We start from the raw sequence: 27,245 nt of genomic DNA on the forward strand, positions 1-27,245 counted from the left end.
AAAGCAGTTATATTTTATATTTAGAATTGGGTATAATGAGTGAAATATCCTTTAGGTATAAATATCCTATATTGTTCTTTAGCATTTAGTTGAACCACAGCTTTATTTTCTCTACATAAAAGCAATTTTATATGATTAGAAACCATGTATCTGATCTGAAATGTGATTTTTGACTCCGAAATTTACATTCATATTTGCTTTGCATATATATCCTGTTAGTATATACTCGAGATTTATTATAAATGCCACTGTAACCCATATTCTATATGGAGTTATGTTAAAACAATGTCCTTCCAAACTATATTTTGATAGTTCTTATATTTTCCCATTAAAAGTTTATTTAGGAACTCCTTGTTATTTAGCATGCAGGTATTGATAACAGAAGGCAAACCATTAAAATTCAAGAGGGTTCTAATTAACTGATCCAGTAGAAATGCAGGGGATACTAATTCAGAGAGCACCAAAGGACCACAGTGATGATGTGACCTTTGTGGCTGAGAGTAGCCACTCTTAACATCAATCTAAGACATGAGTTTCACAATCTATTTATTGGTAGGTTTCCAAACAAAAATAAGCCACAGGCCACCACACAGATCAGAGATAGGATCTGAGTTAATCCTCTACCGTTTTAGATACTAACTTGCTATCATCATTCCCTATGGCTCAACAGCAATAAATGTGTTCCAGTTGTAATGTTTTGAGTTCCTTAGATAAGAGAATGATAAACACTTAGAAAATATAAAAGCAACTAGACATAGAAAATGCTGTGTTATAAAAGATAATGATAACTGCTGAGTGTGGTGGTACATGCTTGTAATCCCAGTACTTGGGAGTCTGAAACAGGAGGATTGCAAGTTCATGGCCGCTCTCAACTGTTTAGGCACTCTACAACTTAGTGAGAACCTGTTTCAAAATAAAGAATTAAAAACGGGGTTCGCCGGACTTGGTGGTTCACACTTGTAATCCCAGCGCTTGGGAGGCTGAGACAGGAGGAATGCACAAGTTCAAAGCCAGCCTCAGCTACTTAGTGAGGCTCTCAGCAACTTAGTGAGACCCTTTTTCCAAAGTATAAAATAGGTCTGGGAGTATAGCCCGGAGATAGAAAATCCTCTGGGTTCCACCCTCAGTACCAAAAAACAAAAACAAAAAACAGGGTTCAATCCAATATACTACAAAATAATAATAATAGTAATAATTTTTAAATTACTTATTTAGTAATACCCATTGTAGTACTGCATAAACTTACTTGGAGATGACAACTCAGTTTCTTAGTAGAAAAGGTTAGAAACAAAATCATCTAGATTCTAAGGATGATAGTAGGTTTACTTTTTCTTTAATTGATGATATTGAGGATGATACTCAGAATCTTTTTATATATTTTTGCATATTCTTTTTCCTCTTGGTCACACATTTCCTATTTAGTCAAGTAAAATATTTGACTATGTACTTGTTTCTTCAAGTTGCTAAGGAAACTACAATGAACAAAATAGATCTTAAACTTATATTCTAGTAGGGAAAACAAACAAGTATAATTTCAGTTAATGACGTAGGCCCTGAAGAGAAATAAAGCATGAGAAAGGAAACAAGGCAGTAGAGGAAGTGACCATGTAGGAGTAGGGCGACTGTGTATGTGTGTGTGTCTGTCTGTCTGTCCACTTTTGAGGCTCTGTCTGACATTTGAACCAAGACCTGAATATCGTGAAGAATTTGGGCAAAAGATGTTGGAGAAGAGCGTCCTAAGCAGAAGTGCACTCTGACTTGAAGCCAGGAAGAGGTTACATTTTGGAGAATCACAAGGGGATGAGTGGTTAGAGTCTAATGAATTGGAAGGAGAAGAAGAAATGAAAACAGAAAGGTAAAGAGAGGCAGGTCACATAGGACTTTGTTGACAAAGGTGGGTTTTGGATTTTATACTGAATGGGATGTGAAAGATCTGAGAGGATTTAGTGTGCCATGAGATAATTGCTGTTATTCTGAGACCTATGTAGATAATGTAGTATAATGGCAAAAGGGGAATGAGGGAGGTATTTAGGAAACAGTTTGTGTATCTGAGTGTAGGTAATGTGTTATGCTAGATAGTCTTTGAAGGAGTGAAAGTTCATTGATTCCTGAAGTATTTTACGTTTCAGCCAGTAAGACATATATGGAGCAGATAGAGTGAAATGGGAGGAGTTAAGGAGTCAAATGGCTTTTGGTTTGAGTAACTGGGTGAATGGTATTGCGTTTTGCTGGAATAGTAGGTGCTGCTGAGGTTGATGGGGTTGGGTGGATAAGAAAGAGTTCGGTTCACTGTAGGGTGTGTCAGATTTGTTGTCCCTAAAAGCATGCAGTATGATTTTTTGTTTTGTTTTTGTTTGTGCGGGTCTGGAGCTGGAACTCAGTGCCATTCTACCTCCGAGCTATACCCCCTGCCCTGGTTTTTATTCTTTATTTTGAAACAGGGTCTCACTAAGTAGCTGAGACTGTCTGTGAACCATGATCCTTCGTTCTCAGCCTCCTGAATGCTGGGATTAAAAGCCTGGCCTACAATAGGATATTTTAAGTGAATACAATAACAGAGATATCTGGGTTAAAACTATGAATTTGGTAGTCTTCAGCATGTAGGTAATACTTGAAACCATGAAAACAGTTAAAGTTACTTAAGGAGTAAAAAAATGAATGTAGATAAAAGACTAGGTCCTAGAACTTAGTCCTTTATGAGTTTCTCTTCTATTTTACAGGTAAGAAGAAAACAGGGAAGGGGTAGCCAGTTAATTTAGGGGACTATCAGGAAACCTGCAAGGTCTAATAAATTTACCTCCACTACATTAAAACTCCTCAAGAAAGGAAGATGTGGAATTCAGGAAACAAGGACTCTAGCATACTTGGATTACATATTCCTTGCTGGAACTTTTCCCCTTGGAGTTAATAATTCTTTTTTCCTGTACTTGTTTACTTTTCTATCCCCCTTATCACTATTTCATATCCAAGCTATTAAGTATATGCCACATTTTCTAGCAATGTAGTCAAATACATCAAGTAATCTCTTTCTCCTTCCTCTTGACATCCTCTTGGAGTCCTCTTCTCCAGTCTCTAGGGTTGTTCTCCTCTGGGCTGATAGCACGGCTCTCATGCTGGGGTTCGTCCTCAACAGCCTGCTTATTCTCTTGTATTGGGTGTCCTGGATTCCTTGTTAGTTTTTAATAGAATTGATGTGTTTGTGAGGATATAAACATTAAGTATTTATCAGAACCCTGTAATCATAACTGTAGAAGGAAGCCTGGGGAAGGTGAAGTTTGGGTGTGGGAAGAGAAATACATGAGAGTTTAGTGCTCATCTTCTCTGTCAGGAACGTTGTATATAATTCCTAGAATTAAAAACAGAGTAAGTGTTGAGTAGAAATATGGAATGGAATATCAGATGAAACATCAGTAAGTATCTGGACCTCAGTAAATACTCTCTGAACATTAGTAAGTTATATACCTGCACAACTGCAAAATACAGCTAACTGCAAGAAGACTGTAAAAACATCTTGATTTTCTCACTAAAGTATGAGTTTCTATTTGCATTTGATTTACATGCCCTGTTGCTCAATGTACATTTTTATTCAGAAGAATAATTGTTTTTATTGGATGTGTAGGCAGATGTGGAGATGTGGAAATTCTAATTTTTTAAATGAAAATACTTACATTTATTTATTATTTTGCGGGTCTTTGGATGGAACCCAGGGGCATTAGACCTCCGAGCTATAGCCTCTGCCCCATTTTTTATTCTTTATTTTGAAACCAGGTCTCACTGAGGTGCAGATGGCCTTTCTAAGTAGCTGAGGCTGTCCATGAACCGTGATACTCCGGTCTCAGCCTCCCAAATGCTAGGATTACAAGTGTGCGCCACACACCTGGCTTAAAATACTTTTATTTTTTTGGAGGTACTGGGGTTCCTGGAAACCCTTCTACCTTCGGGCTATGCTCCCAGACCCATTTTTATACTTTTTTTTTTTATTTGGACACAGGGTCTCTGTGTCCCAAGTGCGGGGATTACAAGCGTGCGCCACCATGCCTGGGTTAAAATACTTATTTTTAAAAAACAAATATTATGTTGCTTGTATTTTGCTGTTTTATTCATTTCTTTATTGATAATTTGCTTGGCTTTTATGAACTAATAATTTATTCAATTCTTAATTTATTCAATTATTCAATATAATAAATCACATGTGGCATATAATTTATCAGCAAATTTGCTTTGTTTTTAGCTTGCTATTTACCAGTATTAATTAATGTCATCATATTTATCTTCATCAATCTTAATTAGGCATTATATGCTCATATTGTATCTTTAGAAATTATGTTTTTTTACTGGATTACAGTATTTGATACAAACATTCACTATAAACATTTTAAAATCATTTAGCATATGAATTAGGGAAATAAAACTGGGAATTCTTTTATATATGTACTTAGATCTTGGAAGAAATAGGAAACCTCTTTGTAGGGGTCTCAAATTCTTGCAATAAATTGAGAATTATGGAATGTTCTAATATAATTAATTTTTAAAGTATTATTAGATAATTATTCTAAATGTTCTGTTATTTAAGCAGCTATATAGAAATATAGAAACTAATTTATAGGTATTATTGATATAGTACTTTAAATAACTCAGTACTTATACAATTTAATTATTTTATCAGTAGAAAAATTGATAGAATGCATTTTTTAAATTAAAATTAGACCCTGGATAATCAAAACAAATCTTTACTCTAATAGAAGGGAAATATGGATACATATTATATATTTAGGTTTTAACCTACAGTTTTGCTAAAAGAGTTTGTGAAGTATTGAAAAACAGTATAGGTTAAGTATCCCTTATTCAAAATGCTTGGGGCCAGAAGTGTTTTCAGATATCAGAATTTTTTGGATTTGGGGATATATACATAAATTTTATCAGTTGAGCAATTCTAATCTGAGAGTTGCATATCCAAAGTACTCTGAAATCTAAAACTTGTGAACAATAACATGATGCTCAAAAAGTTTCAGATTTTTGAGCATTTTAGATTTTCCAAGTAAGGATGCTCAACCTGTAGTTTTTTTTTCGTTTTTTAAATTAGCTGAATCAAAAGAAAAAAAACTTGGCATTTTATATGAAATTAGATTTTTTTATTTATAGATTATATTTTATATAAAAACTTATATTTAAATATAGATCTTATTAAAGTATTATATCCAAAGAACTGAATTATTGTAGCTTCCATTTTGCAATCTTAAATATTCTTTGATTTTAGTGGCATTGTTGGAAATAGTGCAACTACTTTATTGACTACCATTGAAGAAATGCATTTGCTAAGCAAAAAAATATTCTTCAATAGTTTGAGTCTTCATGCAAGTAAATTAATGGACAAGGTATGTTTGAAAATGCAGTTTTTAAACTATGTGATTGTGAGTGTAGCACATTTAAGTTGTTCTAATGCTTTTACATTGATTGATTGCTCTTTTCCCTTTACCATGTCCTTTTGAGTTCTTCCTATGAGCAGCAAACTTCACATTGAGTTGGCTTACTACTAAGCCAGTGGTGTGTCTTCCTATATTAGAGTAACATTGAGTCATAATTGGAGATAAAATGTCAAGTCCTAGTTTCACTACCACTTTTTCTGTAACCAAAAATGTGTAACTGAAGCAAACTTACTATTTAGGTGGAAGCTAATGTAACATGCAGATTGGAAAACTGGAACTCAAAATATATTTTTTTCAAATAGCTTACATTTTTACCTTTTATGGTACAGCATTGTTACTATGAAATTTATGCTCCTTTGAGTTGTATACCATAATTATTTTTGGAAACAAATTAATAAGAAAAAATATTTAACAAAAATATCTAACAAATTCATTCAGATATCTGTTCATGGATGTTTCTGTGGTTTTACGTTTACATTATATTTTGAATCTACCTAAGTGTACTTTCATCTATACTAAGTCAGGATCTTGTTTATCTTTCCCTAATGTTTATTTATTTTGTTATAGACCCCCAATTTAAATTACTAAAAATTTTGCCACTCATGTAAAAGTTAAAATGAAAGTTGCAGAAAAATGTAATGGATAACATTAAAAGATAACTCTTAAGGATGGCATCTTTTGATTCAAACCTTCAAATGAGTATTAGGATAAAAATGGAAAAAAGCAATTGTAAAGTGAATTTATTGTTTTACCAATTGCCAGTTGGAGCTTACGTGAACTTATAATAGGAAATGTTGTCCTTTTTGTTTTCATTGGCTAAATCTTGAAATGAATATCAGAATAAAGATGGGAAAAAGTAATTATAACTTGAATATATTACCAATTGCCAGTTGCACCTTATGTGAACTTATAGCAGCAAATGTCATTGTTTTTGTTGTCATTCTTGTTAATAATTGTAAAACCGGATGTGCTTTTCTCAGATATGAACTGTGCCATATTTAGGGCTCTTTGAACACTTAGAATTGGATTATGTTATATATATATATATATATATATATATATATATATATATTCATTTCAGATTTTTTTTCAATAATCTCTTCCTTTAATCAAATTTTAATGATGCGTATTTTATATTAGTTGTATTTTTTCTTTATTATGTTTCTTATAAACCATTTTATTTCCTCTAAAAATGACTCTAACTTGCCGGGCGTGGTGGCGCGTGCTTGTAATCCCCGCGCTTGGGAGGCAGAGACAGGAGGATCGCGCAGGTTCGAAGCCAGCCACGCGCGCTGGCTTAGGAGACCCTGTTTCCAAATATAAAATGTAAAAATAGGTCTGGGAGTGTAGCCCGGAGGTAGAAGGGCTTCCAGGAACCCCAGTACCACCAAAAAAAAAAAAAAAAATGACTCTAACTTTATAAAGGAAAAAACACGTATCGCAGAATGTTTTTCATTAGCAAATACCCAAGTAGAAATTTTTGTTAGTAGAATTTTAAGTGGATGTAAAATTGTTAGGAAGAATAGCTTTGAAAAAGTAATGGTATAACCAGAGAGGAACTTTTTCATATACTTTCCTTTATGTTTTTAAGAAGACACATTTGGTAGTTAATTCTTTATCTGGTATGAAAAAAATTGAAGGACATCATCTTATTAAAAGATGTACCTTTTCCCCAGCAAAGCAGTCTGAAGCACTTGAGCATTCAAGTATCTGTACTCCCTTCCTTATCAGGCTTTTCTGAAACATTCATGGCTGCAAATCTAAGAAGCTAAAGAGAGTGTGAACGCAACCACAAAAGACACAGAGCTTTATTAGTTTAAGCTAGACAAACATTTATTATTACCATAATAATAGTAGGATTCTAATTTAAAAGGGTATTGTCATAAGTTATCATATTAAATTAATAACAGCATTGATTTGCTAGTCCTCTGAGAAAAACCCTAAATGATCTTTTAAATAAATTGTGATTTATATTCTAGAGTGTGGCTATTGTTCAGAGATTCTTTTACTATTCAAAGTACAGGACCTGGGCCAGCAGTTGGGCATCACCTGGGAACTTGACATGCAAATATTTCAGGCTCCACTCCAGCCCTGCTGAACATACACTTTAAAGAATTCTCAGGACATGTGCTCCTTAAAGTTTAAACTAGTGCTATTCTTTTTTTTTTTTTTTTTTTTTTTGGTGGTACCAGGGATGGAACCCAGGGGCCTTCTACCTCTGGGCTACACTCCCAGACCTATATTATATTTTTTATTTGGAAACAGGGTCTCTTAAGCCAGCTGAGGCTGGCTTCTAACCTGTGCAATCCTCCTGTCTCAGCCTCCCAAGCGTGGGGATTACAAGCATGTGCCACCATGCCCGGTTAACTAGTGCTATTCTGAATGAAGAGTTTGAGTTTTACATTGTTCCCTGCATATTGGTCTTCCAGGAAAAACAAACAAAAAATGAATATTTTTCAACTGAAATGCTTTTAACATTGTTTCAAACAGATATTAGTTTATATACTTTAATTTATCTTAGATAATTTTATTTACTTAAAAACTTTAATTCCACTGATTGTCCATTACTAGAATATGCATTGAAGGCAAAAAGAGTCTATATAGAGAATAAAGAAATCAGTTTAAAGTTATTTGGTTATTATGGTTGACTTAGTTTTTGAAAGCAAAATATATTGGCGAGCAAAAAAATGGGTGAAGCTACAGAACAGAAAATTGGAAGACCTTGTATAGAAGATGCTTTTGCCATTTATATGATGCAGCTATTTAATTTTCTCTGGTAATGTCAAAACACATATATTACAAAAACAATAGAAGGGCACAGTCACAAGAAGAAATGGCTCTTTTTCATGCTATAACAATACTTATTTTATAAAGATCTAATATATGGAATATAAATAGTTTTCAGTATACTAAAGAGTACTTGTGAAATTTTTCTTCAACTTTATCATGTGAAAAATGTGCATAAAATTATGAATGTATTTTATGAAAGTCTTGGGCATTAAACATTATTAATCAGCACTTTGTATATTTATTTGGAATATTACATGGTGATATAACTTCCAGTATACAAGTCTTAAATATATATAGAGAGTTCATTGAATCTTTGTATATATTCATTAAACATTGTTCATATCAAGATATAAAACCTGACAAGCAGCTCACAATGCTTTCATGTGCGCTTCCCAGTCAGTTACCCCCACAGGCAGACAACTGTCTGACTTTCTGTCTCCTGTATTTCCTGCTATTTCACTTCAAGTAAATAGATTCATATACTGTGTATTTTTCTGGTTCTGGCTTCTTTCATTTAATACTATATCTATAACATACTTGTTGCATATTTAGTAGTTCATTTTATTGGTTGTATAGTAATTCTGTTATGTAAATATACCACAATTTATTTACGTACTGTATAACTGATAGACATTTGGGTTGTTTCCAGCTCTTGAATATTGTAAATAAGGCTACTGTGAGTATTCTTGTTCATTTCTTTTGTTCATCATGAGTTTTTTTTCTCTCTGTTGTTTGTATTCCCAGAAATTAAATATATCGAGGTAATAGGATTGATTAGCTCTAGTAGGTATTGCCAAACATTTCCCCAAAATAGCATTTTCATTTTTCTCCACAAAGAATGTGTTGGGAGTGTCATCCTCCTCAGTCCTTGATATTGTTAACCTTTTTAATTTTAGTCATTTTGGAAAGTATGTGATGGTACTTCCTTTGTGTATTTCCATTTTTCTGAAATGGTGTTAAGCAGTTTTTCATGTGTATTGGCTGACAGATTGTATTGTTTGAAGTCTGCTGTCCAGTTTTCCATTGGGCTGTCTGTCTTTTTCCTACTGTTGTATAAGAATTTTTAATTTTGAAGTGCTTTTTCACTTAAGAGTGTATTTTGATGAATAGAAGCACTTAATTTTAATCCAGTCTTGTATACTAATCTTCTATTTTATGATTGCTTGTGTCCTGTTTAAGAAATTTTTGCCTATTCCTGGGTAATGAGGGTATTCTTCCATGATTTAAGAGACTTGATTACCTTAGCTTCCACATTTAGGTCTCTGTGTTGTATGAATATGTTATAAGATAGGGCTTAAGATGATTATGTACAGATTCCTGGGCAGTTCCCAGGTTTGGGGAGGGGAAATTTACCCCAGGGACCACAAGGTCCTTTGCTTTCATGGTGAAAAGAATTTCAACATGCACCCATCAGAGATAAAGGCAGAGGTTTTAAGTAGGAAAAATGAAGGATTTGAGGGGGAAGGCAGGCCATCTTAAGGGGTGGAGGGCATCCTAGCAACAGCAAAAGCAAAAAAGGGAGTAGGTCTTTGTAATTTTTTTAAGTTTTTTTTTTTTTAAGTTTCCTTGAGCTGGTGGGTAGGGTCCCACAGTGGAGGTCTAGACTTCCTCTTAATCTTCAGGTTCCCCTGACAACTAGGAGGGGTGGCAGGTGGCTGGTACATACCTTTGTCTTCCTCCTCCTCTTCGACCCTTTGTTTACTAGGTATCCCAGGAATTCCAGGTGGGGAAAGGGGCCATTAAAAGTGTGGGCAGGCTATAGGAGAAAAGAGGCCATTGTGATTAAGACCATGGACCCACAGGCTTCTGCCTAAGATACAACCCTATTGGAGTAAAGAGATGATGACCTTTCCAGATTTTAAAACTGTATTTTCCTTTCCTTCCCATTTGTCTCTTTTTTATGTAAAACTTTATCTATTCTACCTCATCATTTCCACATGAACATATAGTATACTTGATCCAGTACCATTTATCATAAAGGACATCTTTTTCCACTGGGTTGCTATAGAAACTTTGTCATAAGTCACATGACCATGTGTTTGGATTTATCTTGTGAATATTTATTTCATTGGTCTATTTTTCTGTCCTTATACCAATACCACATTTTCCTAATCACTTTATAGCTGTTATATCTATTATCTTAAATCCCTCGGTATTTTTTACAGTAGTGCATTGAGTACTTTAAGCGATGCAATTTTATATTCTTTGTAATTCCATATAGATTTTAGAGTCAACTTGTCTATTTTCCAAACAAGCTTTCTGGGATTAGAATTGTGTTGAATCCATAGATTAATTTGGGAGAAATTAACATCTTATTGATAGTAAATTTTCACATTTACAAACATGATATAAGTTTCCATTTATTCTTTTGTACTTTTCATAATATTTTATAGTTTTCTGGCCTTTTACTTTGTTATATTTATTTCTAAGTATTAAATTTTATGCTAAATTAAATGCTACTTATTATATATTTTGTTTTTCAAATTTTACTTTTCACATATATGTTTCTAATATAGGGAATATAGTTGGGTTGGAATATTGACTATATCCACACATCTTTAAGGCAATTGGGTTTTAAGTGCAAAGGGTAATTGGAAGTGAGTCTCACTTCCAAGTAGATGGGGCAAAAGATGGCTTGCTGTAGGGTCATTTGCATGGGGACATTTGAGAACATTCTATTATAATGTATTTTAGTGGTACAGAGCTCATTGGCAAATGAAGAAAAGAAAAATCAGTAAATGCTTTTGTGTTGTTGATCTAATGAATTGGTGGCATTAATGTTTAAAATGTATATTCAGGTGAAGTGTAGCAAACACTCCCATTCATTTAACGTTCAAAAAGTAAAAGAGTGATAAATGACTGTTGTTTCTACCCTCCACCCTTTTGCAATAATGGGGATGGAAGCCAAGTGCATTCTCTGAGCTAGCCCTAGCCCTGTATTTTATTCTTTATTTGAAACAAGGTCTCACTAAGTTGTGGAGGGCCTCACCAAGTAGCTGAAACTGGCTGTGAACCTGTAATTCTCCTGTCTTAGCCTCCCAAATACTGAGATTACAAGTACGTGCCACCACGCCCGTCTTACCCATAAATATATATATATATATATATATATATATATATATATATATATATCACACTTAAAAATTTTTAAGTGTTTTATATTACTTTTTATTTTTGACAAAATATAAAAATCAACTTCATAATACTAATTTCTTGAAAAATCCTTACTTATAAAGCACTATATCTAATTTTACCTGTCCTTAAAATACTATTATTTGTGCTTCTAATTTGTTTTTCATTAATTTAAAATTGTATCATTTTTCATATATTTATGATAATCTTCTAACAGATTCTTAACAATATCTACTATTCCTTTTATCCACCCAGTAACCTGCAGACATCACTGGTTTATAAAATTTAAAACATGGGAGCCACAAGAATATAAAATCAGCCAGTAAATTTTAACCTAACAAAACTCTAAGGAAGGAAGAATGCTTCATATGAACTTGTTCATAAGGTGAACAAGTTCTTATTCATAAGGTGTTGGAGCCATTAATGCTCACAGGGCAAACTACAGTAGTGATCTTAAAGCTGTTGACAACACCTCACCATAGATCTGTTAGAATGAACAAATTAATAAATTTACAGGCACTCAGGTATGATGCTCCCAAATGGGGGCCAATGAATTGGCATATCTACTACTTAGTAAGTACCAAGTGCTCTCCTGAGCAGTTTAAGAATTCCTCTTAATTATTAGAGAATCTCTCTTAAACTTTGAGAAATTAAGTAACTTTCCCGAGGTCATACAACTAGAATTTAAACTTAATTTAGCTGCAGAGTTCAAGATTTTAATGTATTTTTGCACTGTTTCTGTGAAGTAGTTTGCAAAGTGTATGGCCTGTGGACTGGCCGTGTGGCACTCTCCTGAGATGCCTGGTAAAAGATTGATTCTTGGACCCTTAACCTAGACATAGTAGATCAAGATCCTTGAGATTTGGACCTGAGAATGCATGATGTTTATCAGCTGTATTATAATTGAGATAGTGGTTGTCTATGGATTTTTCTTATGAGTTGGGCTAAAAAGAAACAAAAGGTCATTTTAAATACTTCTCAAATATAATTCTGCAGCTCAAATGATTGCTAACTCTTCCCATAAATTTTTGAGTTTTAGCATACAAAGTTATTATTCTGAGATAATCTGATAAAAATGTTTGTTACTTTTGTGCTGATTAGAATATGTCAAAATAAGCTATTAATAAATTACAGATTTATTAATGTGTTAGCCAGTGTTTTGTGTTTTTCATATGTAGCATTTTACCCTAAACTGGTATGTTTACTTTTAAGTTTAGTGGAAAGGTATAAGGAGTGGATAAAACATTTTTTATTTTAGGTTGAACTCCCACCACCTGATCTTGGACCCAGTTCTGCACTAAATCAGACCCTCATGTTGCTGCGTGAAGTTTTGGCATCTCATGATTCTTCAGTTGTGCCATTAGATGCTCGCCAGGCTGACTTTGTGCAGGTAGTTTGTAAATTCATTTTTAGTGATTGGTTTTTGTTCTTCCTCTATTGTACATTTTGTTCAAATGCTGTCATTTGTAAGTTATATATTTTGATAACTCCTTTATTATTGACTTTTCTTCAAAGTTAATCCAGTACTCTTTATTTTAAAAAATTATTGATTTAATGATGCCTACTTAAAAAACCATATGATTATTATATCATTTAACCTTTTTCCTGCATGCTTCTTTAAGATGGCTATTCTCCAATTAATTTGACGTTAATTCTGAAGTGCTATTAAACACAGGACCATGTCACTAATTAGGAAATAATGAACTAATTTTATTTTTCATGTATAGGTTTTGTCATGTGTCTTGGATCCTCTTCTCCAAATGTGTACGGTATCAGCCAGCAATTTAGGCACAGCTGACATGGCCACCTTCATGGTCAATTCATTGTATATGATGAAGACAACATTAGCCCTATTTGAATTCACTGACAGACGTCTGGAAATGTTACAGTTTCAGGTAGCTTTTGCTATAAGAAGACTACTCACTGTGGTGGAATCTTCATTGGTAGCTTTAAGTTACTGCATTTTACTAACTTCAATGATATAGTCTGAGAAATCTATATAATATACACACACAATTTTGGATTTTAGCTTTGAAGAAGCCAGGGTATGAAATAGTTAAGATACTTGATTCAGACCACAGTAAAGGATGGTAGCATGAAGCTTTCTGATTAATTTGAATAGTTACTCAGTGCTATATGCAAATTTATATTCTGAACTGTGAATAATATGCTATATTCTTCAAGCTGTGTAGCTAGTGCAGAATGTGTTACAGAGGACAGATATATTTTTATCTATGTGTAAACCGGTGTTAGGCAAAACATCGCAATTTGTTATACCAGTAGCTCTGTTCCTGTAAGCCAAATGATATCACTTAATTGTCTGAATGATGGCTAGTGCAAAGCCATGTATAAAATTTACCAGGTACTTGGGTTCCAATTTTAAAGTGATATTGACAGATAGAGTGCTTCAGTAAAAGAAATTCTGAATGTTCTTTATTAAAATCACAAACATATAAACAATTTGGAAGTGGATATAGTAAAAATTTAAGTTTTGAGATTTTTTTGAGGAATGAGTTTTGATACATCTGAATTTATGGTATTTTCTAATTTCTAATTCCTTTTTTAAAGGTGTTTTAGAATTACACATGTTTTAAAGTCAAATAATTCCGGAGTTTGTTATAGCAAGGCACAGTATACACTACTCTCCACACCAATATCTCTCTCCATTTCTCCCCCTAAAGAATAACCTCAGCCAGGCGTGGTGGCGCACGCTTGTAATCCCAGCATTGGGGAGGCTGAGGCCAGAGGATCGCAGTTCGAGGGCAGCCTCAGCTACTTAGTGAGGCCCTTTGCAACTCAGTGAGACCCTGTTTCAAAATAAAGAATAAACAATTGTGCAGGGGTTGTAGCTCAGAGGTCAAATGCCTCTGGGTTCCATCCCCAGACCCCCACACACAAAAAAAGAATAACCTCTTTCAGTTTTTATATTTACTTCTTTTAATATTTATATTTAACTAAATACTTGTGTTTATTGTTACTCACACTTTTTTTAGTTTTAGGCTTAATGTATTTAGCTTGTACTCTGATGAAAATTTAGTTCTCTGTTAAACTTATGCATATGTGCAAGCGCACACACAAACACACACACATGCATGTGCATGCAATTTAGAGCTTTCCCTTCTTTCCATGTAGTTATAATTTTTGGTAAGACTAATATTATGCTAAAGTATGATGATTGAACACTGTTTATAGATGAGGCATATAATGAAGAATGATTAATCTTTATTTTCTTTGGAATTACTAATATTTTTCTTAAAATCTTGGGTTTTTTTGTTTCTTTGTCTTTGTATTAAGGATTGAATCCTTAAAACACTAAGTTGCCATGAGTGGCTTCAAATCTGTGATCCTCTTTTCTCAGCCTTTTTTCTTCTGTATTTGTCACTGATTGAAACTCACATCTCTGCCATTTCCCTAAATCGTTTTTTGGATGTTCAGATATACTAGGTGGCCATCATTTTGTTTTGTTACCAGTTATATGTTTTTTTTAAAATGTTCCATGCTAAGATTTACAAAATACAGAGTCTTCTGCCTATATATTATATTGTGTTTACTAATTTATTAACTTTCTTAGATCCTTGGTTCCCCCCCCCATTGGACTGTCATCTAGATTTTTTACATGTTTTTTAACTTTCTTCTTAGGAATTTCGGGGTGACATTTTTAGTTTTGTTCTCTCAGCTGAAAATTCAGATTCCCCTTTCTCCAGTTTTCACTGGCAGTTTTTTCACTGTCCTTCTAGATGCCACTAGCACTGTCCTTGAATGGACATCCAAGAGGGCAAGCCCCAGCATGGAAGCGCTTATTAAGCCCACACTTGGATTATGCTTGCCAGTGTGCCATTGGCCAACGCGGGCCACATGGAGCAGCCCGGCTTCTGTATGGGAAGGTGTGGATACTGGAAGTCATGGCTAATCGGGGTCCTCTTGAGCAGTGGTTTGTTTTATTGGATTAGGGATTCTTCATATTTAAACCTTCTCTATCAAACTGTCTTATTACTGTTCTTCCACTCTTGCTTAGCTTCTTTTAGTGTTTCAAGTAAGAAGACCATGCTAGCCTGGTTTTCCTTTGCATATAGGGACTTACGTCTGGCATCTGGCAACTTAAAAGTATTTTCCTTTGATTTCAGATATTTCTCTGGGATATTTCTGGATATGTCTCTTTTTCTATTATTTCTATCTTAGACTTTGGAGATATATTTCAAATCTTTCTATTATTTCTTAAACCATCAATTTTTCTCTCTTTGTGTGTGTGTGTGTGTGTGTGTGTGTGTGTGTGTTTGTGTGTGTGTGTGTGTGTGTGTGTGTGTGTGTGTGTGTGTGTTTCCAAAGCTCCAGCTGTTGGTTGATTTTTATCTCATGGATTTATTCTCTAATTTCTTTTAAATCTCTTTAGTTTCTTTCTTTGATAATTGTTTTGTATTTTATTCCATTTTTCATTCAGATTTCTATTTTGGTTCTTACAAGTAACTATTCTCTTTTTCACTTATTAAATGTTTACATTTGCACATCTTATTTTTCTTTTATTTTCAGTAATTTTGGTCAGTAAGGGCACTACTTATATTTCATTGAGCATTTATTTGAAACAAAAAAAAGAAAAAGAAAACTCTGTAAGTGTTGTGGGGAAGAAGCATTGTAGCTGTTGGAGCTGCTTGAATAAGGTAGGAATGTTGATGGTGACAGATGCTACAGTTGGCAGCTGTTGCCAAACAAACTTGTAAAACTGGGGACTTCTTATTAAGGAATATGAAGGATGAGATTTAGACTTTTAGGCTTTACCGACAGAAGCAAGGGCGAAGGAGGCTTCTTCTGGTTAGGCATTGCTATAACCATTCAGGGCATGCCAGTCATTGGCTTCTGCCCCCATTACAGTTAGGTTGCTTCCCCAAAACAGCACAAAGTTGGGGAGCACACACCACTCACGCCTTCTAGCCAGACTCTGACTTTCAGATCTTTGACCGAGGTTCTGCTAGGCCCTCAGTTCTCCCCTGGTTGTCATGGGCCTGCTCTATCCTCAGGAGAACAGAGTGCCTTCACCACAGGGTGTTTCTACCAGGCCTCTCCAAATGTAGATTGATTTGTTGAATCAATCCAGCAACAAAGTCAGGAGCCAGGCACATCAAGTCCCCATCTTGCCAGAATTCTTCCTAAGAAATTTAATTTACATGGTTGTTTTAGTAGCTTTTGTTTGTGTTCTGCTTATTACAAGTTTTTCTAAGATCTGAGAAGCAATCCCTATTCTTTGACTATTGGCTAGTCTTGGAATCCTTTTTGGTTATCACTCTTTATGAGCCAGACTTCTCTTCCTTTTGTAGGAGGATTTTCTCTCTTTTTTGTGGTACTGGGGATGGAACCCAAGGGCGTTCTACCTCCGAGTCATACCCCCAGCCCTATTTTTTATTCTTTATTTTGAAACAGTCTCTCACTGAGTTGCAAAGGGCCTCACTAAGTAGTAGCTGAGGCTATCCGCGAACCGTGATCCTTCCTGTCTCAGCCTCCCAAATGCTGGCTGGTATCACAAGCTTGTGCCACCACACCTGACTAAAGGATTTTCTCTTTGAGGGAAAAAAAGGCCTTTGTTGCAGATGCCATCCTGTGCCATCCCAAGACCAAGTGCATGATGATGAGCTCAGCCTCCAGGCTAGTCGGCTTCTGCTGACATCAGCGTTATTCATTTTGTCTAATGCTTTTCTTTCCACTGTGCTTTATTTTAGATTGAAGCCCATTTGGACACACTTATCAATGAGCAAGCCTCTTATGTTTTAACTAGAGTAGGCTTGAGTTACATCTATAACACTGTACAGCAACATAAACCCGAACAGGTAAGCACATAGATGTTCTGAATTCAAGAGTACAGCTTTTAAAGCTGTACTCTGGATTTAAATTTCTGCCGACCCACTTATTAGCTTTTTTTTTTTTTTTTTTTTTTTTTTCCCCTGGAAGAAAAGTGGTTTATCTCTCAGAATCTTATTTCCTCAACTGTACTTGGGGATAAAAATAGTGTCTGTGTCACAGAGTTAACCTGAAAATAGGTGAGATGACTCATGTATAGTTCTTAGTTAACTGCTTGAGACATAGCAAAGTACCAGAAGATACTAACTGTCCTTTCCAGTACAGATAAGTTTTGATTAAAAGTTATTAAAATATATTGAAAATAATATCATGAATTTCACAAATATCATAAATAATGGATCTTTCTACTGGTAAATTTTTTAAAGGCCTATTAATTGAATGTATAGGTTACCAAATAGATAGTAGTCATCTCTTTTGAATTTAACAGATCATTAAAGGAAAGATAATCTCTTCTGCAGCCACCATATGATCTATTAAATTTTATACAGCCCCAGTAGAAATAGATGTAACAGAATGTTTGGAGCCTAGAACACCAAGCAAGCCATCTTTCTTTTAAAAGCAAAGAACTTGTTGAGTTTGATGGTCCACATCTATAATCCCGGAACTTGAAAGGCTGAAATAGGAAGATTACAGATTTTGGGCCAGCTTCAGCAATTTAGAGATCTTGTTTTAAAATAATAGTAAAAAAGGGCTAGGAGTGTAGCTCAGAGGTAGAATGTCCCTGGTTCAATTCCCAGTATCAAAGAATAACTTTTCAAACGTATTAAAAAAAAAAACTTTTCAAATGACACTAACATGAGAAATAAATTATAGCCAACTTGTAAATGAAGCTCTCAAAAACCACAATTTCTTAATTTTTTGTTTTGCTAAAGTAGTAAGCGCAAATTTATACCAATACGAACCAATTCTACTGCCTTTCTGCATTTTCTAAAATTATCAGGGTGAAACTCTTAAGCCTCCATGTCTCTTTAGGATTTTCTTTTTTTTGGCGGTACTGCGGTTCCTGGAACCCCTTCTACCTCCGGGGTACACTCCCAGACCTATTTTTTTTATATTTTTATTTGGAAACAGGGTCTCTTAAGCCAGTGCGGCTGGCTTCAAACCCTCGAACCTGCGTGACCCTCCTGTCTCCGCCTCCCATTCGTGGAGATTACAAGCGTGTGCCACCACACCCGGCTCTTTAGCATCTTCTAAGTACTTTTGTTGCCTTCTTTTTTGTGCTTATGAGTAAATCTGAAGTATCATGATGTTTCCATGTACTTCCAACTTCCTCAAGTCCCTTTATATTGAAGATGAAGAGATGCTACTTGAGTTCTTTGGAAGTAGATAACTAATTTTCTAAATTTGGGCATTCTACTAATGGACTGTATTAAGCACTTAAGCTGAAATGTATATACACATTTTTATCTTTTTTTAATTTTTTTTCTTTTTAAATAGGGATCGTTAGCTAATTTGCCCAATCTAGATCCTGCGGCACTGAAGGCTGCAATGGTAAGTGTGTAATAAAACATTCCCACTTAGATCTTCTTAAGGAATAATGTTCTTCATTTTTTCCTATATGATAATTTTGTCCTTGATGACAATTTTTATCTCTTGATATACTGTGTTCACATTGGGTCCAACAATACCAAATGAGCATATATTTTATTAATTAATTGGCCCCGAGACATTTATATTAACATCCACCATACCCTGGTAGCTTCATTGTTATTGCTTATATTTATTAATTTTCAACTTAATGTTTTATTTCTAACTTAATGAAGAAACAGGAATAACAGACATAAAGAAGTTTGCCTAGATCATAGACACTGCTGCCATAATCCCTGGCTTACGGTTGTTCTGAGATGATAATGAAATTAGATTTCAGTCATAAAATAGAATATTACTTTTGAGCATGATACTCCCTGAACCTCACCTTATTACCTTCTTTTCAAGTAAAGAGCTTGCTCCTTCCTTTGTACATGAGCACTACTTTTTGTAGCTTGTTTTCTGGCCTAAAGGGTATACTTTGTATGTACATGTATCTTTGCATTGTATGACAAATAAGCCATGTAGCCCCTCTCCCTCACAGGAAGGAGATCCCCTTTGGGAGATTTACAGTAGTGTTACTAGTAATACTTATTAATAATAGCAGCTATTAGTCTTAACTGACCATGCCAAGCATTTTTTTCCTGCTTTAACTCTGTAATCCTCATGACAAATTCATTCAACCCAGGAAATTGGCCTGCAGAGCCTGCAGGCTTAGTTACTGAGCTACACTACCTATCTTTAAGTGTTTATAATAGTTACATGTACTCATTACAAAACTGGTTTGAATTTCATAAATAGTTCTCTATGATTTTTTACTCTAGGATTTTTTCCTATATATTATCTTTTAGAATTAAAATAACTGAAAATAAAGATATAGGCTTATAAGATACCTAACAAGTACAAAGAAGGTGGAGCTGACTATATTAATAGTAGAGTAGAATTTAGAATGTTAAACAGAAAAGATAAGGAAGCTCATACTATGATAAATTATACCATATATAGAAGTAACAGTCATAAGTTCAACATAGCACCAAAAATTATACCAGAAAAAACTATAGACATGCAAATAAAATATAATATAAAGAGTTCAAATAAAGCCAGGCATGGTGGCACACACTTGTAATCCCAGTACTTGGGAGCCTGAGACAGGAGGATCAAAGATTCAAAGCCAGCCTCAGAAATGTAGTGAGACGTTCAGCAATTTAGTGAGACTTTGCTAACAAAAACTAAGACTTTTTTAGCTTTGTTAAAATAGGACTGAGGTGGTAGCCTGAAGGTAGAATGCCCCTGGGCTCAATCCCCAACACCACAAATTAAAAAAAGAAAGAAAGAAAAAGTTCGAGTAAAACAAATTTGTGCATATATGCCTCTTCCATCTTTTACCCTTATTTTAAGCTGTATGACTACAGTGCACCAATTTCAAAAAAAGAAAATTAATGAAGTTTAGATTTATTAGAAGAGATTTAAGTTTCTTCACATTAAAGTATTTACCTCCATAACATGAAGATATATGTTTAAACAGAAATTAGTGACTTTACATAGTAACCAATAAATAAATGTTTTTTTCTCTCTGTATTTTCTTCTGACATATATTTGGTCCATAATATAACCTACAAAATATTTAAACCCCATTTAAAAATTCTTATGCACCTGGTCTTGATTTTTAAAACAAGTTGAATATATTGTATCTCCAAAGAAACAACGTTTTAGTTGAATTTTGTATGTGATCCAGGGTTTTATATCCAGCGGATTATTACCTCCAGCTGGAAGGTTTCAGAGGCACCTCAATTCAGACCATTCGAAACCTACCCTGTTTTGCCAAACCCAGATTCTCTTCTAAATGTTAACTTAGAAAATATTAAGAAACTATACTCATTTATCATTTCAGCTGTTACTAACCAAGTGTCTGCTATTTTCTAGGCATCATACTAAGAATTGTGTTGAAAATAAACATGATCTAGTGAGGGATGCAACTAAATAAGTGTATGAAAAATACAATTATATGAATCACTTTAGACAGAACCAAAATCTGATAGCCCCTTCATCCTATCAGGAACCAAGTCTTGATGGTTTTACACTCACTTTTTCAAATGTCTCCAGCCCTCTCCACAGTTAATATTAATGGTTTGGATTCAGGGTTTTAAAAAGAAGTATTATTAATACTGATTGTATTATCAAGTTTGCAGTTTCAGAGAGTTTCAGTTAGAATTTTAAAAAATACTCATTGGAACAAAAAGCATTGGTTAATAGAAATATGAGATTTTTCCTAGGATTTAATTTCCAAAAGCAATAGTTATATTTGAGGTATTTGTCATCATATAAATATACTTCACATTTCACATTTCTCTTTTTCTTTTAGGTTCAGTTTGATCGGTATCTGTCAGCCCCAGACAACCTATTAATGCCACAACTGAACTTCCTCTTAAGTGCCACAGTGAAGTAAGTGGTGTTAATCCTAAATAATTGGTAAAGATTCACATATTTTTAAATATAAAATACTTTTCTTGGAAAAAAAATATTTTCAAGAGTAAGAGATTTGCCTTTAAAGACATACAGTTTTTCTGTCTCAACATCCCAAGTATTAGGATTATAGGTGTATTTCCCCCCCCCAAAAAAAGATTTTTTTTCAACCTGTTTTCTTTCCCTAGTACTATATTTGAACTATATCTATATAGGCATAATCCTAAATTCCCTTATTTTACAAACATGTCAGAATAATGTTGAATATGTCATAGAAGATCACCAATATATTGTTTGTACAATACAGATGACTATTATGTATTTGGATTATAGCAGCTTTCTGTAGCTTTATTTTAAAATTGATTACTATCAAAACACATATCTTGCTGGGCATGGTGGCGCACGCTTGTAATCCCAGTACTTGGGAGGCTGAGACAGGAGGATCGCACAGGTTCGAAGCCAGCCTCACTCACTTAGTGAGGCTCTCAGTAACTTAGTGAGACCCTGTTCCCAAATAAAATATAAAAATAGGTAGGGGCTATAGCCCGGATGTGGAAGGCCCCTGGGTTCCATCTCCAGTACCACACACACACACACACACAAAAAAAAAACGTATCTTGATTTATGATGGAGATATGTCCTTAAAATTCCATCTTGAGTTAGAAATATCTAGAGTTATATCCTTACAATTGAGTTATGTCCTTACAATATCTAGAGTTATATCCTTACAATATCTAGAGTTACATATCTAGAGTTATGTCCTTACAATTCCATCTCGAGTTAGAAATATCTAACTCAAAAATGAATTTTGTGTATCTGATACCAAATAGCGTGGCATCAGGTAGTCAGTTAAATTTTGAGCCTTTCGGGCTACACTCCCAGAACTATTTTATATTTTTTATTTGGAAACAGGGTCTCTTAAGCCAGCAAGGCTGGCTTCAAACCTGAGCATTCCGCCTGTCTCCACCTCCCAAGCGCGGGGATTACAAGCCTGCGCCACCATGCCCAGCTACATTAACATTATTTTCTGAACTTGGCTTATCTCCACCTTTTCATACTTTGGAAAACCTATCACTCTTGTTTTCTCCCTCTCTTTTTTTGGAGGGGGGGGTGTCTGGAGATGGAACCCAGAGGCATTTGACCTCCAAACTATACCCTCTACCCTATTTTTTATTCTTTATTTTGAAACAGGGTCTCACCAAGTTGTGGAGGGCCTAAGTAGCTGAGGCTGTCCGCAAACCGCGATCCTTCTGGTCTCAGTCTCCCGAATGATGGGATTACAAGTGTTCTTTCTTCTTTTGTTTGGATGAATTAAAAGGGTTCTTACTTGGTGCTAAACTTCAATTCTCACCTTCTAAGAGTAGGTATAAAAATTAAATTTGTAGTATAGAAACCACAACTACACATATATAAATTATTCATAAATCTTTACCTATCGAATTAGAATGGTTTCCATAACTAATGAGAAATAAAAAGATTAGATGCTTCCTAAAATGTGTATATTGGAAAGTAGATTGAGAACTTTTTATTCAAGATTATTCCTCTATTATATATATATTGGAAATAAAGCATGTATCTATGACAGCTAGTTTCTTTTTGTTGGACGGAAACAATTTTTTTTCCTGTAACTACTACTAGTCTTCACTATCAGAAATACCTCTATAAACAAAATTAAAGCAAGTTGGGGAAGAAAAAAGAAGGAAAAAATGTTAGTAGACTAAGAGCAACTTCTGGAAACCTGTGAATGGAAAAACAGCTGGAGATTGGACAATGCTCTAGAGACCTCAGCAAGTCCAAGCCTGAGAAGTAGGGTCAGTCCAGGCCTACAGTAAATGCTACCTGAGAGTCACACTAGCCAAGCTTGGAAACAAACTCTAAAGGGGCAAGCTAATCTTTAAATAAATTAATTGCCTTTCAGACTAAAACTTTATATTTTGAAGGATAACAACAAATACATACAGTCAACATTGTAGCATCCATAATGACATACAATCAAAAACTACTTTTTAAATTTTTTTTTATTTTTTTGAAAATATAAACAAAAAATAGGGAAAAAAATTAGTCTTTTTTTTTTTTTTTTTTTTTTTGGTGGTACTGGGGTTCCTGGAAACCCTTTTATCTCTGGGCTACACTCCCAGAACTATTTTTTTATATTTTTATTTAGAAACAGAGTCTCTTAAGCCATAGAGTCTGACTTTGAACCTGCAATCCTCCTGTCTCTGCCTCCCAAGCGCGGGGATTACAAGCGTGCACCACCATGCCCGGCAGTAGATAAAATATTTAAAGGAGCTGTTAAAAATATGTTCAAGATTCTGCCAGGCATGGTGGTACATGAATTCAGACCCCAGAACCACAAAAATATGAATGTGTTCAGGGTTTTAAAGCAAGACATTATTATATTAAGAGAATAGAGAACTTTATAATTCTAAACTTAAACTTGAAAACTATATAGTTATCTAAAATGAACAAAAATTCACTGGATGTGTTTAAGAGCCAACTAGATGTTCCTGAAGGAAAGATCAGTAACTTGAAGGGAGGACAATAGAAACATCAAACTGAAGTGTAGACAGAATAATTTAAAAAGATGTGGGAAAGAGGTGGAGTTTTAGTGTATATGTATACATGTATTAAATTAAAACAGGAAGTTTTTGAAAAATAAAAAGAGAATTTTCTCCAAATATGATAGAATGCATGAATCTATATATAGCCAATGAGCTAAATAAATTCCATCAGAGAAAACCATACTAAATATAGGATAATAAAATTATTAAAAAATCAATTTAAGCAGAAAATCTTAAGGCCAATCAGAAGAAAAAGGCAGATTATTTACAGAGAGCAATGGAAAATATACTACTGATTTCTCCTTGGAAACAGTGCAAACTAGAAGATAATGAAATATTATCTTCAAAAGCTAATTAAAAAAAATATTTTTGAGCCAGGTATAGTGGTGCATGCTAGTAATCCCAATCTCAGACAGCCTCAACTACTTAGTGAGGCCCCTTGTAACTCAGTGAGAACCTGTTTCAAGATAAAGAATAAAAAATAGGGCTGGGGGGGGTGTAGCTTAGAGGTAGAATGCCCCTTAGTTTCATCCCAGTACCACACAAAAAGAATTGTTAATTTTGATTCATCAAAAGTATCTTTCAAGATTGGAGATATAAGCTCAGTGGGAGATCATTAGCCTACCATGCAGGAGGTCTTAGGTTTAATTCCTTGTAGTGCAAAAATGAATGACTTAATTTATCTTTCAAACTGAAAGCAAAATAAAAGTAGAGAAGATTTATCACAAGCATACTACACTATAGAAATGATAAAGGAGAGCCAGGTGTGGTGGCGCACCCTTGTAATCCCAGCATTCAGAAGGCTGAGACAGGAGGATCCCGATTCTTGGATAGCCTCAGCTACTTAGTGAGGCTCATTGCAACTCAGTGAGACCCAATTTCAAAATAAAGAATAAAAATAGGGCTGGGGTGTAGCTAGGAGGTAGAATGCTCCTGGGTTCCACCTCAAATACTGCAAAAAAAAAAAAAAAAAAAAAAAAAGATAAAGGAAATTCTTTAGAGTAAAGGAAGATGATATAAGAAAAAAACTTGATCTATACAGAGGAATGCAGAACACAAGAAATGCTGAACAGAAGGGTAAAAGATAGTGTTGACCATTTAAGGCAAAAATACTAACATTGAATTGTAGACTTAACACATAGAAATAAAATGTATAACAACAAAAATAAAAAAAAGATGGAGTGAGAGAAAAGTATATTGTGATGTTGTAAGGTTATTGCATTATCCATGATAGGTATGTTATTTGAAGGTAGATGTTAAACTTTACAGTAGCCACTAAAACAAATATAAATTAGTATGTCAAGAGATAACATTGAATGTTTAAAAGTCCTTTCAAAAGCAGGCAGTAAAGGAGGAAAAAAAACAGATGGGACAAACATAAAACATTAACAGCTGGATGATAGACTTAAATCCAACTTTAAAAGAAACCCTATTAAATATAAAAGAACTAGATTTTCTAGTTGAGAAAATTTATTTGAGAGATTTCAGAGATCTGTTAAATTGGGTAAAAAAAAAATGTGGCCCAACTTACTGCTGAGTATAAGAAATCCATTTTATTTATTTATTTATTTATTTATTTATTTATTTATTTATTTATTTGCGGTACTGGGGATGGAACCTGGGGGCATTCTACCTCTGAGCTACACCCCTGCCCTATGTTTTATTCTTTTTTTAAACAGGATCTCATTGAGTTGCAAAGGGCCTCACCAAGTAGCTGAGGCTGGCTACAACCTTTATCTTCCTGTCTCAGCCTCCCAAGTGCTGGGATTGCAAGCATGTGCCACCACACCCGGCTCAAAAATACACTTTAAATGCAAAGACTCAGATAGTTTACAATTAAAAGAATGAATAAAGGATGTACCATGAAAGTACTAATCATAATAAAATAGAATGGCTATATTAATATCAGAAATTATATTTCAGGACAAAAATGATACTAGAGATAGAAAAACACTTCACATCCGTTCATGAATATAGTAATTAAGTGTGTGTCTAAATGCAGAGACTCAAATAATTGAAGTATAAGCTCATAGACTTGAAAATGAATACATATATCAGCAATTATGGTAAGGAAAATCAGTACTCTTTGCTTAGTAATAGAAAAGTATAGGGTGTGAAAGAACTGATCAGTCTTAACCTAACAAAAGGATATAGAGTACTACACACAACTACAGAAAATACACATTCTTTTCAAAACATTTACAAAGAAAATGAGCAAAAGGAAGAACAAGAACTAGAAAACTCAAAGCAAAGTTGCTTTTATAAATTCTTTTTAAATTTTTGTGTGACTGTGAATTACTTTAATTACTCTTTTAATATACTGACATGTCAGTTTATGTTGTAAAAAGCACTGCTTACCTATATGCTCTTTACAAGAGACCATTTAAACACTAAGTGACACAAAAAGAAAACAGGAGTGGCAATATTAACAGACAAAATTGAATTTAGAATGAGTATCATTAAAAAGTGTTCAAAGTAATATTTTATATTGACAAAAGTTGTGCTTAATATTTTAGGCATGAAGCCTTTATGATATAAAAATAATTAATAAAGATAACAAATAAAATATACCATTGAATTAAAAGAGGACTGCATTATGGCCAAGGGATACAAAAAAAAATCTTAGTTCAACTCACTGCATAAATCAGTTGAAGAATACCATGTAGGAACATTGAAAATATGTACCAGACATCACACTTCATTAGAAACATTTTCATTAAAGTTGAAAATAAAATAATGACATTACTATCATATCTGCTATTTACTTTGAGTAGTCAGTAGAATGAAGTTAATGATTACTATTCAGAATTAAACCCATTAATTTTAGATGTCAGTATCAAAAAACAAAATGAGGCAAGCAGTTGGTAAACTAATATAACTAAAATAGAGTTGTTACTTGGCCAGATTCAGAGTTAACATACAACATTAATACATTTAAAGAAATTATTACAGATTCAAAGTTAACACATAGTCTCTGGTCTAATTTCTAAGTCTTTGATCCATTTCGAGTTGATTCCTGTACATGGTGAGAAATAAGGATTCAGATCCAACTTTCTACAAATGGGCCAGTTCTCCGAGCACCATTTGTTGAAAAGGCTATCTTTTCTCCAGCGTATGAGTTTGGCCCCTTTGTCAAAGATCAGTTGACTATAGATGTGTGGGTTTGTTTCTGTGTCTTCTGTTCCACTGGTCAGTCTGCCTATTGTTGTGCCAATACCATGCTGTTTTTACTACTATTGCTCTATGTATAATTTGAAGTCCAGGATTGTGATGCCTCCTGCCTGGTTCTTGTTGCTGAGAATTGCTTTGGCTATTCTGGGTCCTTTCTTCCTCCATACAAAATTCATAACTGATTTTTCCAGGTCTATGAGAAATGGTGTTGGTATTTTAATGGGGATTGCATTGAATCTATAGGTCACTTTTAGCAGAATGGCCATTTTGATTATATTAATTCTGCCTATCTATGAGCAAGAGAGATCTTTCCATCTTCCAGGGTCAT

General features: G+C 34.2%; 1 protein-coding gene across 1 annotated transcript in view; it reads left to right on the top strand.

The window, feature by feature from the left end:
* COG6 (component of oligomeric golgi complex 6) overlaps positions 1-27,245 on the top strand; it is a gene marked incomplete at both ends in the record, with an annotated part of 70,355 nt that overhangs the window by 32,063 nt on the left and 11,047 nt on the right. Inside the window, 6 exons of the mRNA XM_080690217.1 lie at positions 5,258-5,375; positions 12,607-12,738; positions 13,076-13,243; positions 17,057-17,164; positions 18,633-18,686; positions 21,085-21,164. Coding sequence (XP_080546343.1) covers positions 5,258-5,375; positions 12,607-12,738; positions 13,076-13,243; positions 17,057-17,164; positions 18,633-18,686; positions 21,085-21,164 — 660 coding nt within the window. The remainder of the gene's footprint in view (positions 1-5,257; positions 5,376-12,606; positions 12,739-13,075; positions 13,244-17,056; positions 17,165-18,632; positions 18,687-21,084; positions 21,165-27,245) is intronic.

The sequence above is a fragment of the Muscardinus avellanarius genome (assembly GCF_963383645.1).
Source record: "Muscardinus avellanarius genome assembly, chromosome: 2".
In the NCBI taxonomy this organism is placed as follows: domain Eukaryota; kingdom Metazoa; phylum Chordata; class Mammalia; order Rodentia; family Gliridae; genus Muscardinus; species Muscardinus avellanarius.